This window comes from Chanodichthys erythropterus, chromosome 3, assembly GCF_024489055.1.
Source record: "Chanodichthys erythropterus isolate Z2021 chromosome 3, ASM2448905v1, whole genome shotgun sequence".
Taxonomy (NCBI): Eukaryota; Metazoa; Chordata; class Actinopteri; order Cypriniformes; family Xenocyprididae; genus Chanodichthys; species Chanodichthys erythropterus.
The window spans coordinates 8,010,207-8,027,793 of NC_090223.1; the positions used below are offsets into that span (position 1 = coordinate 8,010,207).

The following is a 17,587-nucleotide window of genomic DNA, read 5'->3' on the forward strand; positions in this document are numbered from 1 at the left end:
AACCCAAACATGACATACTTCTTACACACATATTACTAATCTAACTTAATTAAAACAATGATTACAATAATGCATTTGAAGAAAACCACATATTGAATACATTGAATAGACATGTTAGTAATTACATCATGGCATGGATTATTCTGTATATAGTTTAAAATGATCTTAAATGAGAATTAAAGATTGCGTCTGTAAGCATAAAGTCATTGAACAGTCACAAGTGACCGGGTCAAAATGGATTGCTCAACACAAAGGAAGTATAGATAGGATAGATTCGTCTTTAAATCCGTTGATGGGTGTTTTCCTGTTCCGTCCGATAACAAGAGGGTTTTGTGAGAGAATCAATAGATTTAATGTGATCGGACCCACGTGATGGGTTCTAATTACTTCATTGCTGATGAGCTAAGAAGTACTTTAGACAGAGTCCCTTGTTAAAAGAAGTCGCGTCATCACTTCTGTTACGGATAGGTATTTCCTGTCAGGAAATGGATCTTTTGGACCAAATGAAGCTTTGTTCAATCATGCCTCTGGCCGATGACCATTTGGTAATATCTGTGAACGAGTCCCTACAACTTCGACACTTTTATTTAGCACCAAAATAAACAATGTACTTGGTTGTATTTAAGTATTTTTTTTAATTCACTCAAGTATACTTTTTTTCACATTGGTATTACTAAGTGCAAATTTACAGTAGCTCCGCCCACCAATGTCAGACCAGGTAAAATTGCCACACGTTCTAGTGGCTGCAGTGGTGTAGGCAATAGTGTGTTGGGTGCAGAGAATTAACTTGTGATGTGATTGATCGAATCCGCCTTTTGCCGAGCTCGCTATTTTCCCTTTTCCCATCACATATCACATCAGAAAGGCATTTATTTTCAATAAAAATGAAGAAACTTTTCTAAAAGTGGAAGTAAATTGCCTAACAACTGTTTAATAACGATAAAATCATTTACACTCTTATTATTGCATCCTGGATTATTTTTTTCTTCTTCTTTGTGGGATGTGGGATACCATGAAAATGAATATTAGTTCAATAACTTACCGTTCTACCAGTTTTCACCTTTGATATTATAACAGTGATGAGAATTAAACTTGCATTGACTCAGAAGTATGCGGACATCCTTTTGTCACGTGCTGTTGCCATGGTGAATTGTAATATCGGAGCTCCATTGATGATGGCTTTTCATAGTCGTGGTGCACGTGCTTAACTCAGAGTAGTCCTACTCAGAGTCGATTGAACTAACTGAATTTAGCTGTTCTGAAACTGAAAACTCAGAGTTTCCCATCTCAGAGTAAGTCAACTCAGAGTTGGTTGAACCTCCTTATTGAAACGGGCCCCAGGGTGATCATGAACATGAAATTGTCCAGCCATGACTTCCTGTTCCACAGGAGTATAAACATGAGGAAACACAAAGGTCAAATTCCCATAATCATTCATCACAATGAGAAAAACCAAAGAATATAGTTGTGATGTGCAGCAAAAGATTGTCGAGCTTCACAAAATAGAAAGTGGCTGTAAGAAAATAGCTAAAGCATTGAAAATCCCCATTTCCACTATCAGTGCAATAATTAAGAAGTTCCAATCAACTAAAGATGTTACAAATCTGCCTGCTCTCCACACACACTTCAAAGACACTTATGAGACATATAATTAAACAATTAGTCTATAAAAATGGAATATTTGCCATTCATTCATTGACAACTTTGTCTGAATGAATGAACAGGCTTTTCCCCAGTACATGTTGTGTGTTATACTGTTTGTATATTGTTCTTTTGCATATCATATTGTGTTGTGAATGCCTGTGATACTTCTTGATATTGTAGCCCATCTAGGTTTAATATTGTTTAATAACAAAGTGTGTCTGCAAATGAACTCCCTTTCAAACAAAGTAATCTCCCGCCAGAGAATTGCACCTTTGTCATGGTTCAAGCCAAGACTCGAAGGTGTCGATTGTCTGGAGAAGTTAAGTAGCCTGCGCAGATCGCCGCTTCTTCTGTTGATACTACGGATTGCGTCAAGTGAGGGCCCATCTGGCCCCCGGGTGTGCATTAACAGAGCATGTTTCTATGAATTTCTTCATTCAACGCAGAAGATATTGATTTCAACACATTCGGACAGAACCATCAAGGATTTCACCTGAGCCTGCCGATCCGGACATTCAAAAGTTAAACAGTGATTTAGTATTAAGATTGTGAACCCCTTTTGTTAACAAAGGTGCTTTATAGTATCGAAACTGATGTTTTGTCCAGCTTATTTTTGACCCTTTCCATCACTTCATTCCCCTGTTATGATATGATTAAAATTCATTTCCACTCTCTCATTTCTATGCGTGAATTGTATGTCTGTTTGTTTAATCTAGTTATGTGTTTGTGATTTAGTTAAATAAAACTTGTGTGCACATTCTTGTGAGTTGATTCTGATGTAAACCAGTGTCACTGATAATGATTACGCTCAGAGTTATTTTCTCTGTGGCCATGGGTAAATATCCTTTCTGATGAAGTTTATAGACGATCAATACTGAGTGTTTGCTGGCCGAACAGATTATTTGATTGTAATGTTAATTTAGCTACATACATCAAGTTAATTTGATTAATTGATTCAAATATTTAATTATAATTTAGTTTTATAATTTTAATAAATTCTTCTAAATAAATAATTATTCATATTTCTTTTGAGCTAATTCATCACATAGATCAGAAAAGGAAATCCCAGCAGAAATGGTCTAATAAAGGCTGAAAGTGTCAGAAGATCAGGAGAGGACAGTGCTGTGGGTCTGTAGTGAAGCTCAGAGTGAATAATAAGCTCCTCTAGAGCACTTCCCTTCAGAGCCTCTGTGGCTTCTCACTTATATGGGTTTATCTACAGACCTATTTCAGTAAAAACCTTTACTACTTCATGTCTGTTAGTAGAGCGAGTGTTTGTGTTTCTGAAGTTTAAGAAGAATTATTACTGACTGATGTTCCCATTCCTCCCAGTTCAGTGTTCTAAAAGATTGCTTGGAAATACTGAAGTTTGATAAAATATCATGATGTTATATAATAAGATATGATATGATATGAAATCTATGATATGAAATCCAACTCTGAGCTGATGAGTTCATCAACATTATCTCAGTGGTTACTCATCTCACACCAATAATATACCTTGCATTTACTCCGGTAAAATGGATAGAGGATGTTTTACCAGCAGAAAGAAAAAAAAGTTGTTGTTTTTTTTCTTCACATTGTGTATATATAGCCTACTTCCTTCATGTATCTGCAGCTGGTTCTGCAACTGATTCTTCATGAGCATCTAATGTTAGCCTATTTTATTTATTTATTTAAAAAAAAAAAAAAAAAAAAATTATATATTATATCTATAATAATAAATGTGATTAAAAAAAATAAGCACAATAAATGATTTAAGTTTTAACCATGCCCCACTTTTCAAAGGCAAGTTTTGTGTTGGCTTTATGCATAACTTGTATATTAAAACTCCTAATGTATTAAAGAAAAATGCAATAGTTTGAACTTGTTTGTGTAAATAATATCTAGTTCAGATTTATACAGTTCTGCTCATCTCTGTCCTGGTGTCAAATCATCCATCATCCTTCTTCCTTCTTGTCAAGTTATTGCTACATTTAAGACACATGCAGATCCTGACAAACTTTTAAATGATTTATTGTTTTATTTCACAAGAACAAATCTTTAAAATGTGCTCTTGACCCAAAATAACAATTAAAAATCTCTCCTGACTAAAAACTAAATAATCTAACAAATATAATCACTTGTCTATTCAAAGGAAATTATCCAAATTTTTTAAATAAATTTGCAAATATTTCCAACAAACTTCTTTCACATTGTAATTATGGGGAATTGTTTGTAGACAATAATGAATTTAAAGGGTTAGTTCACCAAAAAATTTAAATTTCTGTCATTTATTACTCACCCTCATGTCGTTTCACACCCGTAAGACCTTCGTTAATCTTCAGAACACAAATTAAGATATTTTAGTTGAAATCCGTTGGCATTTCCTCTCTCAAGATCCATTAATGTACTAAAAACATATTTAAATCAGTTCATGTGAGTACAGTGGTTCAATATTAATATTATAAAGTCACAAGAAAATTTTTGGTGCACTAAAAAAATAAAATAATGCTTTTAGTGATGGCCGATTTCAAAACACTGCTTCAGGAAGATTTGGATCATAAATGAATCTGTCGAATCTGTTGTTCGGAGCGCCAATGTTAATAGTCAATTTAAATTTAATTAATTTATCAAAAGCCAAAACTGCTGAAATCATGTGACTTTGGTGCTCTGAACAGCAGATTCGACACATTCATTATGCTCCGATGCTTCTTGAAGCAGTGTTTTGAAATCGGCCATCATTAAATAAGTTATTTTGTTTTTTGCCGCACCAAAAATATTCTCGTCGCTTTATAATATTAATATTGAACCACTGTACTCACATGAACTGATTTAGATGTGTTTTAGTACCTTTATGGATCTTGAGAGAGGAAATGTCATTGCTCCCTATGAAGGCCTCACTGAGCCATCAGATTTCAACTAAAATATCTTAATTTGTGTTCTGAAGATTAATGAAGGTCTTACGGGTGTGAAACGACATGAGGGTGAGTAATAAATGACAGAAATTTTCATTTTTGGGTGAACTAACCCTTTAATGTGTGTCGAGTTATTTTGAGTTATTTCTTGTAATATCACATCTTCAGTTGTTCAAGATCATCTCTACCTTCCTGATATCTGATTAATCAGAGTTTGATGGATATTTCTGGACGCTCTTCTTCTGTTGAAGACTTCTGGATCTGATGTCATAAACCAGAACAGCCACAGTAGCCACGCCCACCAGAGCAGAGAGAGCCAATCGGATCACAGCTTCAGTAAAACCACAACACTCTACTGAGAGAAGAAATGAGAAATGTTAAAATAGAAATATTTAGTTTGTGAAAATATACATAGACAAAGAGTGCCAGTGAAGTACCACATGTGTGACAGAGTTCAGTGATGTTGAGATGTCTGGTCTGATGGCTGATGGGATTGTTGATCACACAGCTGTAGGTGTTTTTATCCTGATATTCCACCTCCAGAGGAAGAGAGAGACTGATGCTGAGATCAGACACACTGATGCTGGAGAATACACTGTTTCCTTTGAACCAGGAGAGTCACATGACTTACATTCACAGATGAACACACCAATGAACATGATGATGATGATGAAGATGAAGAGTCTCTCCAGATGACAGGAACAGGCAGACGAGCTGAAAACATGACAGAATGAATCAGATTCAGTAGAAATCACTGTGATCTTCTGGATAAAATGATCAGCATCATCACAGAATTCTCCATCATTTTATCATATTCTCAGTAACATTATCTGGTGAATTTAGTCCACAGATGTAACAGGATAGTAATTCTCTCCTCACCATAGACAGTGAGATTGATGGTGTTGATCGTTGTGTCTCTGGAGACTGTATAAAGTCCAGAGTCTGTGGTTCTGCTGTTGATGATGGTCAGAGATCCAGTCTGATGATCCAGTTTCAGTCTGACTCTGAACACTTTCCTTACAAAACTTGCTCTCTTTGTTTTTCTTCACTTTAGCTATGAGAAATTCACCAAACTTCCAGTCGATCTCTTCATCTCTGTGTATTTGAGTGAAACTAGAGTTCAGAGAGACTGATTCTCCCTCAGTCACTGACTCTGACTTCACTGCATCAGCAACAAACACACCTGAACACAAACACACATAATCACTCAAATTAATTCTTCACTCATTTCAATATACAGTCAATGAAAGGAGCAGCAGCATCAACACAAATATCTGACTATATTAATCTTATACAACTGGAAAATATTAATGAATGATGGAATAATGTGTTTAAATGATAAAATAAAGTGAAGTGAGACTATAAAAATACTCACCAGCCTGACACAAGCACAAACAGATGAAAACAAACATTTTATGAAATAGTTTGAAACAGAACTGTGATAATAGTCGTATCCTGACACTCGTTAAAATGTTTCTTAAAGCGAATGAATCTGCGGGTCTGTTGTAAAGTGGTTCAGTGAAACTAAACTCCTCCTTCAGATACTGCCATGCCTTCTCAAAATGAGCTACAGAAAGGAGAGAATGGGAACTATTTCTAATAATATGACTGAAATATTATGCTTTATTAAACGAGTGGTCAGAGACTCTTAAAAAGATTGATGAACTGAACTGAGTGTGTCAGACTCGAGTTGCTATGCAGTTGCTAGGGTGTTGTTATGCAGTTTCTAAGGTACTCTGGGTGGTTGCTAGGGTGTTGCTATGGTCTTGGTAGGATACCTGGTTTAGTTGCTGAGGTGTTGCTATGTGGTTGCTAGGATACTCAGGGTGGTTGCTAAGGTGTTGCTATAAAGTGTTATTCTACCTGTATTGTACAGCACTTTGGATCAACTAGTAGTTGTGAGAAAGTGCTTTATAAATGAAGAAGAAGAAGTTGCTAGGGTACTTGGGTTGGTTGCTAGAGTGTTGCTATATGGTTGCTAGGGTATTCTGGGTGGTTGCTGGGGTGCTGCAATGCGGTTTCTAAGGTACTCATGGTGGTTGCTAAGGTGCGGCTTTGCTGTTGCTAGTGTACTCTGATTGGTTGTTAGGGTGTTGCTATGTAGTTGCTTGGGTACTTGAGTTGGTTGCCAGGGTGTTGCTATGTGGTTGCTAGGGTATCTAAGGTACTCAGAGTGGTTGCTAAGGTGTTGCTAGCATGATTAGCATTATAATATTAGTATTATTACTATGTATTATTTATAACAACCTCAATCTCACCCCATAAGAAAAGTCAGTTTAAACCCAAAGAACATTGATGCTACAGAATGTGTTCAGGACATTTAAAACATTTAATGATGGTCATTTTATGTTTAGCCAATTGTCAGAGAGTTAAATTAAGAAAAGCCATTAAATATGAATAATAAAAAATGATTTTTACATTTAACATTGAATGGGGTCAAATAGAACATTAATAACAATGTTAAGCTCATGAGTTATTGATCCAGGAAATCAATAATCTGTGAATATGTTGCTAACTTTACCGATCTGATCCAGTTCTGGTGTCTTTCACTTTCATCAAAACTGTCCTTGAACTATAAACACTGAACATATTTCTTCATACTTAAAGGATTAGTTCACTATCAAATGAAAATTAGCCCAAGCTTTACTCACCCTCAATCCATCCTAGGTGTTTATGACTTTCTTCTTTCTGATGAACACAATCAGAGAAATATTAATAAATATCCTGATGCATCCAAGCTTTTTAATGGCAGTGAACAGGATCAACGAGTTTGAGCTGAAGAAAGTGTCTCAATCCACATCCATCCATCATAAACAACACGACTCCAGGGGTTAATAAAGGCCTTCTGAAGAGTTAGCAGGTCTTAATGGGTCAGTGCGTGTGTTCAGAGAGGTTTCAGCAGCCACTAGATGGCGTCCTGTCAGTGTCAGACCTCTGAAATTATGTGTATCATGTCTAAAGCACTGAGAACTACAGTGAACAGAAGTTAGTGTGTGTGTTTGGAGATGGTCTGTGTTCCAGTCAGTGAATCTCAAGATTTGAAATGATGTTTTATAAACGTAGTTCAGGAGGAACAAGTCAAATAAGATACCCAATCATTACATCATCTTAATCATTACGTCATCTCAACCAGCTGTCAACAATCTGTAATCAACGTATCTACCCAATTGGCACAAGTTCAGGCCTGTATATAATCACAGTCAAACTCACCCAAGGATCCTCGACAGTTTCCAGAATCCCTCCACCACCCGTCTCCTCACACTCTCTGGATTACTTCATATAATCTAAAAGGAGGGGTACTCTGTGTTCGGGCCGATTACCGAGCTCGGAGCCCTCTCCCCGGACAGCACGCCAAATACGTTTACCAATTAATTTACCTGACTTATTTGTAAGTGTGAACTCGTGAAATGAATATGGAAAGTACGCATATAAAGGGGTCTGCAGATGATTAACTGTTCTAATAGACCAATATTATTATTATGATGGTCTTTATTTTTGATATATTTTACGTTCATATTTAACACGTCATGCATTAACATTCATGGCCTCAGAAATTAAGATCTGAGTAAAATGACCCCCTGATACACACGTTCATCTCAGAGACGTCCATTTCCATCTGTGTTTGTTCATCTGCGTCTCTCTAAGCTGAAGACTGCTCTGAGACTAACTGCTTTTCTAATATGTTTATCAGTTGATTTTCCAGATTTATTCATCTTTAGTAAACATCTTAGAGAAGTATTTGTGGATCAAAACACAAATGATGAAATGATTGTATGTCATCAGCCAGTTTTTCCCTCCAGAAGACCCAGATTCAGCACTTTATCTCCCCCTTGTGTCTGAACACGAAATTACATTATTTTAGCACTTTCACTGTAACTAACATGCCAGTTAATGAAGGTGTAGGGAAAACACCCTAGAAAGTAAAATTATCTCAAATGAAATATTTATAGGGAATTATGAAGAGTTGTTTAGATTACGAACGAGCAACTGAGACGTCCAGCGTTCATTTGCTCGAGCCATAATAAGCTCTTCTAGCGGATATAAATATCCAACAATCGTGAAAACACTGATTAAAGCGTGGTAACGTATTAGATCACAGTTTAAGACATTAAATTATAGAAGCACATAATACAAGACACTTTCTTTTAAAATCTATAAAAGACTTTATTTATTCTACCACGAACACACACATACATACATACATTCATTCATACGCGTTGCAGTAAGACAGGAAGTGAGAGAGTTTAGGAGAGAGAGAGAGAGAGAGAGAGAGAGTGTGATATGATGAATTCCTAGCAAAGTTATGCTTTTCAGAAGATCTGACCTGAACGAACCATGAATCATTAAATGCACCAGTTCAGTTTTAATCTGGAGGTACTTGCTTGCGTCGACTTTGAATGTGAATTTCCCTGATTGGGGTGTAGAGAAGAGTTTTCCAAGTCAATGAGTTGTCGCAGGGTCTTCAAGGTCCGTGTTGTGTTCGGTAGAACCCAATCACGTTTGAGCTTGCTGAAAAATTTAAAGGGAAGTCTTTGTCGCTGGAGTTGAAGCGGCAGAAGTCGTTGGTTGAACTTTGCGGCGAAACTTAGAACACGAGACTTTCAACGAAAAAGAAAATTAAGGAAAGAAAAGTGAATGGAAGTTGGATGGCTTGAAATGAGCGGCTTGTCTGTTCTTCTTGTTACTCCATTGTTCTTGGTACTCTGGTCATGGCTGACCGGTTCTTTCTTCTGTTCTGCTCTGTTTTCCTTGACCAGAACTAACCTTTAGAACTAAACTAACCTGCAATGTGACAATTTAAACTTAGTTGTTTGTCACACCTCTGAGGAGTTTTGGCCAATCAGACATCGTCCTGTTTCAAAAGGGCCTTTCTCTGCCCCCAATAAAACATAGGTGTTACATCCCGTTCTCTGCTTCAGCAGCAGAGGGTAATTTCAACATAATTTCTATTAAATGGAATACAATATAGTTTAAACAGATTTCATTCAAGTCATGATATAGGAAAGGATATAGGAAAGTGGAAAAGAATCAAATTGGAAAAGTTCAAATAAGGCATACTTTCAATCAGTCATTCAAGAGTTAACACATTTACATGGATTGTGGGTGTCCTAAAGCCTAACTGGTTACAGTTATTACCTGTGGACACAATTTAAAATGTATGCAGTTAAAATATGTTTGATAAGTCCATTTAAAATTGTTTGGAACAATTTTGATGCAGTTTTTGTTGCCAAATAGTCTTTATTGGGTTTCCTGTAAAGTTTTAGTTCCTTAGAGAAACAAATGGCCTGCATTGTTTTCTCTGTTTCTTCTGATCTGAAGATCAAAGATCAAAGATATTTATCTTCCTGGGTGACCATTTGGCTTGTCACTTCTCCTGCTGTCAGGAAGCATAGGATGTCGTAAAGATAATTAAGCAAAGATCCTCTGTAGACGAGCTGGAGTCGGAATTCCAATTCTTAATTAGAATTATAATTAGTTTTGAAAGAGTCATCTGAGTGATTCATTTGTCTGAATCGTCCATGGTTCCTACAAAGGTAAAATGGTATTAAGATGTTTTGGTTGATCGGATCACAAGTGAATGAGGAAGACACATTCCTGTTTACACCTGGTATTTTTGTTTGTTTTTTTGGGTCTCTTTTGTCCACTTTCACCCACTTCTCCAGATTTATTTGAGGGTCTATGAGTCTGTAAATGTATCTTTTGATCTAATTGACAAAATAAGCTCAGGTAAATGATATATGGACGTTCCCAGAGATGACAGAAAAACATGTGGAGAGCAGCAGTGTCACAGACACGTCAGGTTCCACCTCACTTCAGTACCCGCGCACCCAATCACCAGCATACTAATCACCGCCACCTGAAGCTCATCACATCAGTCATCAACACCAGCACTTAAACCCCACACTCACACACACTCACTGTCCGGTCTCGTTTGTGTTACACCAGTTGTAAACTTACCTCAAGGACTCCCAAAGCGATACTTACCCAGCCTCATCATCTCCTTCGTCTCCATTGTCTCCAGTCTCCTCGTGTGTCTACCTGCCAGTGTGTGTGAGTGTTTCCATCTGCCTTCTCCAGCGTCTCCATCTTCATTCATCTGCAACTTCAACAAGGACAGTATTATCTCTCATTCCACCTGAGATCTTCCACCACATCATTCATCACCCGTTTTGCTCTGCTGTTTGCCCAATAAACACCTTAACTGCTTTTATTCCTGCCTCCGTTGTCTCTGTCATAACAGAAGTACGGACCATAACAGCTAAGCATCAGCATGAGCCAACAGGACCCCTTTCAGGAGCTCGTGGACGTTTTACGTCGAGCACTCACCTCACAACCACCATCACCAGCACCCACCACCGCTGCCGCTTCCGCATCCACCGCCACGGCTGCTTCTCCAGTCTTCACCGCCAGTCCCATGGCCAAACCGGCGCCCTACTCTGGATCGGCGGAGGAATGCAGCGGATTCCTACTGCAGTGTGAGTTGGTTCTGATGCAACCGCACCTCTACCCCACCGACACGGCTAAAATAGCGTTTATAATATCACAACTGCAAGGTAAGGCCCTTCTATGGGCGGATTCTCTCTGGACTCAAGGAAGCTCTGTCGTTAAATCATACCCTGCATTCGTCTCTCACTTCAGAGAAGTCTTCGGAAAACCCCTAACCGACTCGTCTACTGGTGAGAAATTGTACAACCTTAAACAAGGAAATAAGAGTGTTAATGATTATGCCTTGCAGTTTCGAACGCTAGCCGCAACCAGTGGTTGGAACGAACAAGCCCTCATCACCACCTTTCGACAAGGGCTGGAGCCCAACGTGCGGTTGCATCTCGCTGCATACGAGGACTCCCTAGGACTCGAACGCTTCATCTAACTCGCCATCCGCGTGGGTTCTCGTATGCAGTCGTGCCTCCTAGAGCACCAGAGCCAGCTACCAACCACCACACTCCTCCGTCGGTTCGAACCCGTCAGCTCCCCAGAACCAGCAAGTGAACCCATGCAAGTGGATAACTCCCGCTTATCTTCTACAGAAAGACAGAGACGGCTGACCCTGAATCTATGTCTATATTGTGGCTCCCCTGGGCATGTAATCTCCGCATGCCCAATTCGTCCTCCTCGACCCGTGGTGAGTGCCATCATTCCCTCAATCCAAAAAATGAAACCACTCACTACTGTAGTAAACCTTACTGCGGCTAATGCTTCTATTTCAGTGGTGGCGCTCCTCGATTCAGGGTCAGCAGGAAATTTCATCTCCGGCGCCCTCTGTCGACACCTCGGGCTCAAGACCTCGCCTTCTCCGAATGTTTACAAGGTCCACTCCATCACGGGCAAACCCCTGAGCCGAAGGATGATCCGACGGATGACTGGACTGCTTCAGCTGCAAGTGGGTATCTTCCACACTGAGAACATCCATCTGCTGGTTCTGGAGGAATCCACCGCTGACGTGGTTCTAGGGCGTCCGTGGTTGGAACAACCCAACCCCACCATCTCCTGGCGCACGGGCGAAGTCCTGAAGTGGGGCGACCACTGCTTCTACAGCTGTTTCCCAGACCTTCCTACTCCAAGATCTCCTCTCTCCAAAGACCTCTCCATTAACGCAACCTCCATCGAAAGCCCTGTGGATAAGCGCTCCGTCGACATTCCACCCGATTATGCCCACTTCAGTGACGTCTTCTGCCCGCAACGCGCCTCCAAGCTTCCTCCACACCGGCCATGGGACTGCGCCATCGATCTGTTGCCGGGTGAACCAGTGCCTAGGGGACGCATATACCCCCTGTCAGTACCGGAGGAGAAGGCCATGGAGGAATATATCAAAGAGGCCCTTAACCAAGGATACATCCGCCCGTCTACTTCCCCTGCTGCTTCAAGCTTCTTCTTCGTGGCCAAGAAGGACGGAGGCTTGCGGCCCTGCATCGATTATCGCTCCTTAAACAAGATAACCGTCAAATTCAGGTACCCACTTCCCCTCGTCCCAGCGGCCCTGGAACACCTCCGTGGTGCCACTGTGTTCACGAAGCTGGACCTCCGCAGCGCGTATAACCTCATCCGGATACGCGAGGGGGACGAGTGGAAGACCGCCTTCGTCACGCCCACCGGCCACTACGAGTACCTCGTTATGCCGTATGGCCTGGTCAACGCCCCCTCCGTATTCCAGGATTTCATCCATGAGGTGCTCCGGGAGTTCCTCCACAAGTCCGTCCTAGTGTATATAGATGACATCCTTATTTACTCCCGGAGCCTGGCCGAACATCGCCACCACGTTGCGGAGGTCCTCCAACGCTTACGGCAGTTCCATCTATTCCTGAAAGCAGAGAAGTGCTCATTCCATCAGCCCTCTGTCCACTTCCTGGGATACGTGATCGATCACAGTGGCATCCGGATGGACGAGGGGAAGGTTTCCGCCATCCAGAACTGGCCAACCCCAAGTACCATAAAAGAACTCCAACGCTTCCGAGGTTTCTCCAACTTTTACCGCCGTTTCATCAAGAACTACAGCACCATCGTCAGTCCACTCACCAACCTACTCCGTCATCAGCCCAAGTCTCTGTCCTGGTCCCAACCTGCCAACGAAGCTTTTGAACACCTCAAGAAAGCCTTCACCACCGCTCCCCTCCTCGTCCACCCCAATCCAGACCTGCCATTCGTCGTTGAGGTGGACGCCTCCACCACCGGAGTGGGAGCGGTCCTATCACAGCAGCAGGGGAATCCAAGTAGGCTCCATCCATGTGCCTTCTTCTCCCGCAAGCTCAACCCGGCGGAGGTTAATTACGACATCGGGGACCGGGAACTCCTGGCTGTCAAGCTCGCCCTTGAAGAATGGAGGCATTGGCTGGAGGGAGCTAACCATCCGTTCCAGGTACTCACTGACCACAAAAATCTCGAGTACCTAAAGGCTGCCAAACGACTCAACCCTCGCCAAGCCAGATGGACGATGTTCTTTTCAAGATTCAACTTTACAATATCCTACCGTCCAGGCTCCAAAAATCTCAAAGCTGACGCTCTCTCACGTCTCCATGCACCCGAGGAAAGGAACGAAGACCCCGACACCATCCTGCCCGATGGAAGATCCAGGAGATCGGCCGCTTCCTGCGTACCTTCTGTCACGGCCACCAGAACTCCTGGAACCAGTACCTGGGTTGGGCCGAGTACGCCCAGAACTCCCTCCGTCAAGCCACCACTGGATTAACACCTTTCCAATGCGTACTCGGTTTCCAACCCCCACTGTTCCCCTGGAACGGGGAACCCTCCAACGTTCCTGCCGTCGACTACTGGTTTCGGGAGAGCGAGAGGGTATGGGACTCAGCTCACCACCAGCTGCAGAGAGCCCTGCGCAGGCGCAAGATGACAGCCGACCTTTGGCGCTCCCACGCTCCAACCTACCAACCGGGGCAGAAGGTCTGGCTGTCCACCAGGGACATCAGGATGCGCCTGCCCTGCAAGAAGCTGAGTCCCCGCTTCATTGGCCCATTCACCATCCTGCGACAGATCAACCCCGTCACCTACCGGTTACAACTCCCTGCACAATACAAAAGAATTCATCCCACCTTCCACGTGTCACTATTAACCTCACCACCCTTCTGTTCTTCCCTCCACAGAACCTGACGTGGCAGCCGTCGAGCCCCCCCTTCCACTTATCCTGGACGATGGAACTGCTTACGTGGTACGAGAGATCCTGGACTCCCGGCGCCGTGGTGGTCTCTTGGAATACCTGGTGGACTGGGAAGGCTACGGTCCCGAAGAACGCTCATGGGTCCCCAAGAATGATATCCTTGATCCTGCTCTGTTACAGGCTTTCCACACCAACCATCCAGACAGACCTGCCCCACGACCTCGAGGACGACCACCACGACGTCGGGGTCCTCGGCCCTCAGGAGCGGGCCATGGGAGGGGGGGTACTGTCACAGACACGTCAGGTTCCACCTCACTTCAGTACCCGCGCACCCAATCACCAGCATACTAATCACCGCCACCTGAAGCTCATCACATCAGTCATCAACACCAGCACTTAAACCCCACACTCACACACACTCACTGTCCGGTCTCGTTTGTGTTACACCAGTTGTAAACTTACCTCAAGGACTCCCAAAGCGATACTTACCCAGCCTCATCATCTCCTTCGTCTCCATTGTCTCCAGTCTCCTCGTGTGTCTACCTGCCAGTGTGTGTGAGTGTTTCCATCTGCCTTCTCCAGCGTCTCCATCTTCATTCATCTGCAACTTCAACAAGGACAGTATTATCTCTCATTCCACCTCTGAGATCTTCCACCACATCATTCATCACCCGTTTTGCTCTGCTGTTTGCCCAATAAACACCTTAACTGCTTTTATTCCTGCCTCCGGTGTCTCTGTCATAACAAGCAGCTTTAGTTTCTGCTCTGACAGTGAGATCAGTCGAGCCGTGAGTGTGTTAGAAATCAGGAACGCTGAGAGAACATTGTGCTGGTGACTTCAAACCAAACTTGGGTCTTCAGCTGACAAAGTTTAAATCCTGTCCGGCTAGAGCTCTTATAATGTTCACTCATTAGGTCAGTAGATGGAGAGTAGGTGTCTTTAGTGAACACATTCAACCACATGAGCGTTTACACTACGACAGCAATCCTGATCGAATGTGTTTTCAGCTTCTTCTGGGAGTGATTGAAAGCGGACAAGATCAAAACGTTTTACTCCCCGTTTACACCTGTATAGTGTCATCCACTTGTGATCCGATCGATCAAAACCATCTTAATTCCAGGTTGAAACTGTATAAATTTATATCTCATTTTGTTTTGTTCCCGAGAGGAGTAGTCATGGGTTCCTCTGCATTTTGTAACTTAGCACTATTCTGTCGACATTGTGGCAAAGTGAGCAAGCTAAGTTAGGCTAGTATATAGTATTCCCACTGTTGATTACAATAATTAGTTTTAATATGGATACTTTTGTCGTCCTAAAGATAAACCAGCATATGAGATGGATGATTGGTTTCTGTTTGGTGTGTGCGAGTGGATAATACACTCTCGAGTCCAGGAAAACACCTTAAAAACACTCTGAACTGAGTAAGAGCAATTCTTTCATAAACACCAGCCTCTTCTTCACTCCTGCTCTCTTTCTCTGGGAACATGAGGCTGCATGTCCTTTATATTTTGTCTCAAGTTCTGGGAGACACACTTTCTTGAGGAATTCTTGTGCTTTCTGTAGACAAGATTCCCAGAAATCCTGGTCTGGAAAGACACGCGCCACAGTGAAATCGTTTTCAGTCCAGACAACAAGATCGCAGTGATTTGATTGTGTGACATAAATCTGTGTCTGGATCTGAAGCGTCTGTGTTGTGCTTCATGTCCAATGCCTGCTGGACGCTGCAGGACCGACACTTGAAAGGACATTTTTACACACAGTCAGGCCATCCGGTGACGCTCCGATTTCAGGGAAGCTGCTGTTAATGATGACAGAATATATAATAATAATAATTATATATTACGCACTACTAAATATGGTTGTGTTGCAGCATTAAACTTAGTTGAAGCGTAACTCTACGAATCCACTAAATATTTACAGTATCTCCTCCTGCTGCTCTAATAAAATAGAGACTGACTGAACTGAGTCAATAAGCTCTTGTTTTACCTGACAGACTTCATTCTTTACACATATATGATGCTGCTCACATCTACAAATGTCCTGTTTTATAACAGAAGGACATATTTTGATTTGAAACATTTTCCTGAGATGCTGATTTATGACAAACAATTGGAGAATTTAAATGATCAGTACAAAATAGTATCATAGTTTCTTTTCACTTTCACTTTCACTTTATCATCGCCCTCTACCGGTGAACCATTGAAATTTCCATCTGTTTTGAAGCGTTTAGAAACAGTAATGATGTAATGAAGTCTCGTTTACTGAAATCACGTGACTTTGGCAGTTTGACACACTCTGAATCACTGATTCGAATCAAAAGATTCATAAAGATTCGGAGCTTCATGAATCAGTGTGTCGAAATCGACCATCACTGGCTGTTCCTTCAGCTCTTCTGTCGCTCTATCACCAAATCTTCAACGTTTATCATCACATTCATGGCTTTTTGTTGTTTAAATGTAGCTTTTAGGAACTTGGGAAATTAGAAACTGTTGTATTTTGAAACCGTTCACCAAAATGCCAATATATATATATAAGCTATACTCACTAAAAAATGTTGGGTTAAAAATAACCCAACAGATAACCCAACTATGGGTTAACATAGCACCTTCCCAACTGTGGGTTATTTTTAACCAAATGGTTGGGTTAAAAGCCAGTTGGGTTAAAAAATAACCCACAGTTGGGAAGGTGCTATGTTAACCCAACAGTTGGGTTAACTATTTACTTTTATTAGTGAGATTAATTTAATGAATAAAATGCACTGTTTTCAAATACAATATATATATACTAGTGTATAAATCTCAGCTACACTTCTCTGCGAGTTGAACTAAATCTGCAGCTGCTTTTCTCCAGTCTCCGAAAAAGATGTCAGCGATTGTTTCTTTTTAATATTTAAGCTGTGGCTTTTAAAATGCACGTGTTTTAGTGAGGATGGATGTATTTCATTGAAAAGAGGAAAAAGCTTCTACCGATTTATCATTTAATATTTCTGTAATCTACATTTCCTTAACGTTATTGTTTAATGTTCGTTATTCGCTCAACATGTTGTTTTCATAATTGGCGAAAGTTTTATTCGTCTTTTTTGTTGTCTGTTTGACTTTTCTTTTTTTATGCATTGATATTTATCGAGTAGCTTGTTAAGATTGTATCATTATGTTCGGTTGTTATTGGCATCCAAGACAACGTCATAACTCTGTGATCATGCTGGTGTATAATTATATGAGACAATGTAGTTTTTCAGTCTGATTACGCATTGAAGACTTGTATACGCGTTAATCAGGGGTTAATGATCCTGTGATTTTTACAGTCATTTTCACAGTCAATATGTGGAAAAGTTTTTCTTAATGTTGTGTAAATGGCTTTCACACACTGCTGATATATTGGCTATATGATTTTATTATTAATTTATATAAAACGACTGTTAGAAAGTTATAATGTATG

The 17,587-nt window shown here is 41.1% G+C and overlaps 1 protein-coding gene across 1 annotated transcript in view; it reads right to left on the reverse strand.

Moving 5' to 3' along the window:
* Window positions 1–4,648: 4,648 nt before the first annotated feature.
* LOC137002951 (hepatic and glial cell adhesion molecule-like) overlaps window positions 4,649–17,587 on the reverse strand; it is a 99,866-nt gene continuing 86,927 nt past the window's right edge. Inside the window, exon 5 of the mRNA XM_067362923.1 lies at window positions 4,649–4,891. Coding sequence (XP_067219024.1) covers window positions 4,745–4,891 — 147 coding nt within the window. The 3' untranslated portion in view covers window positions 4,649–4,744. The remainder of the gene's footprint in view (window positions 4,892–17,587) is intronic.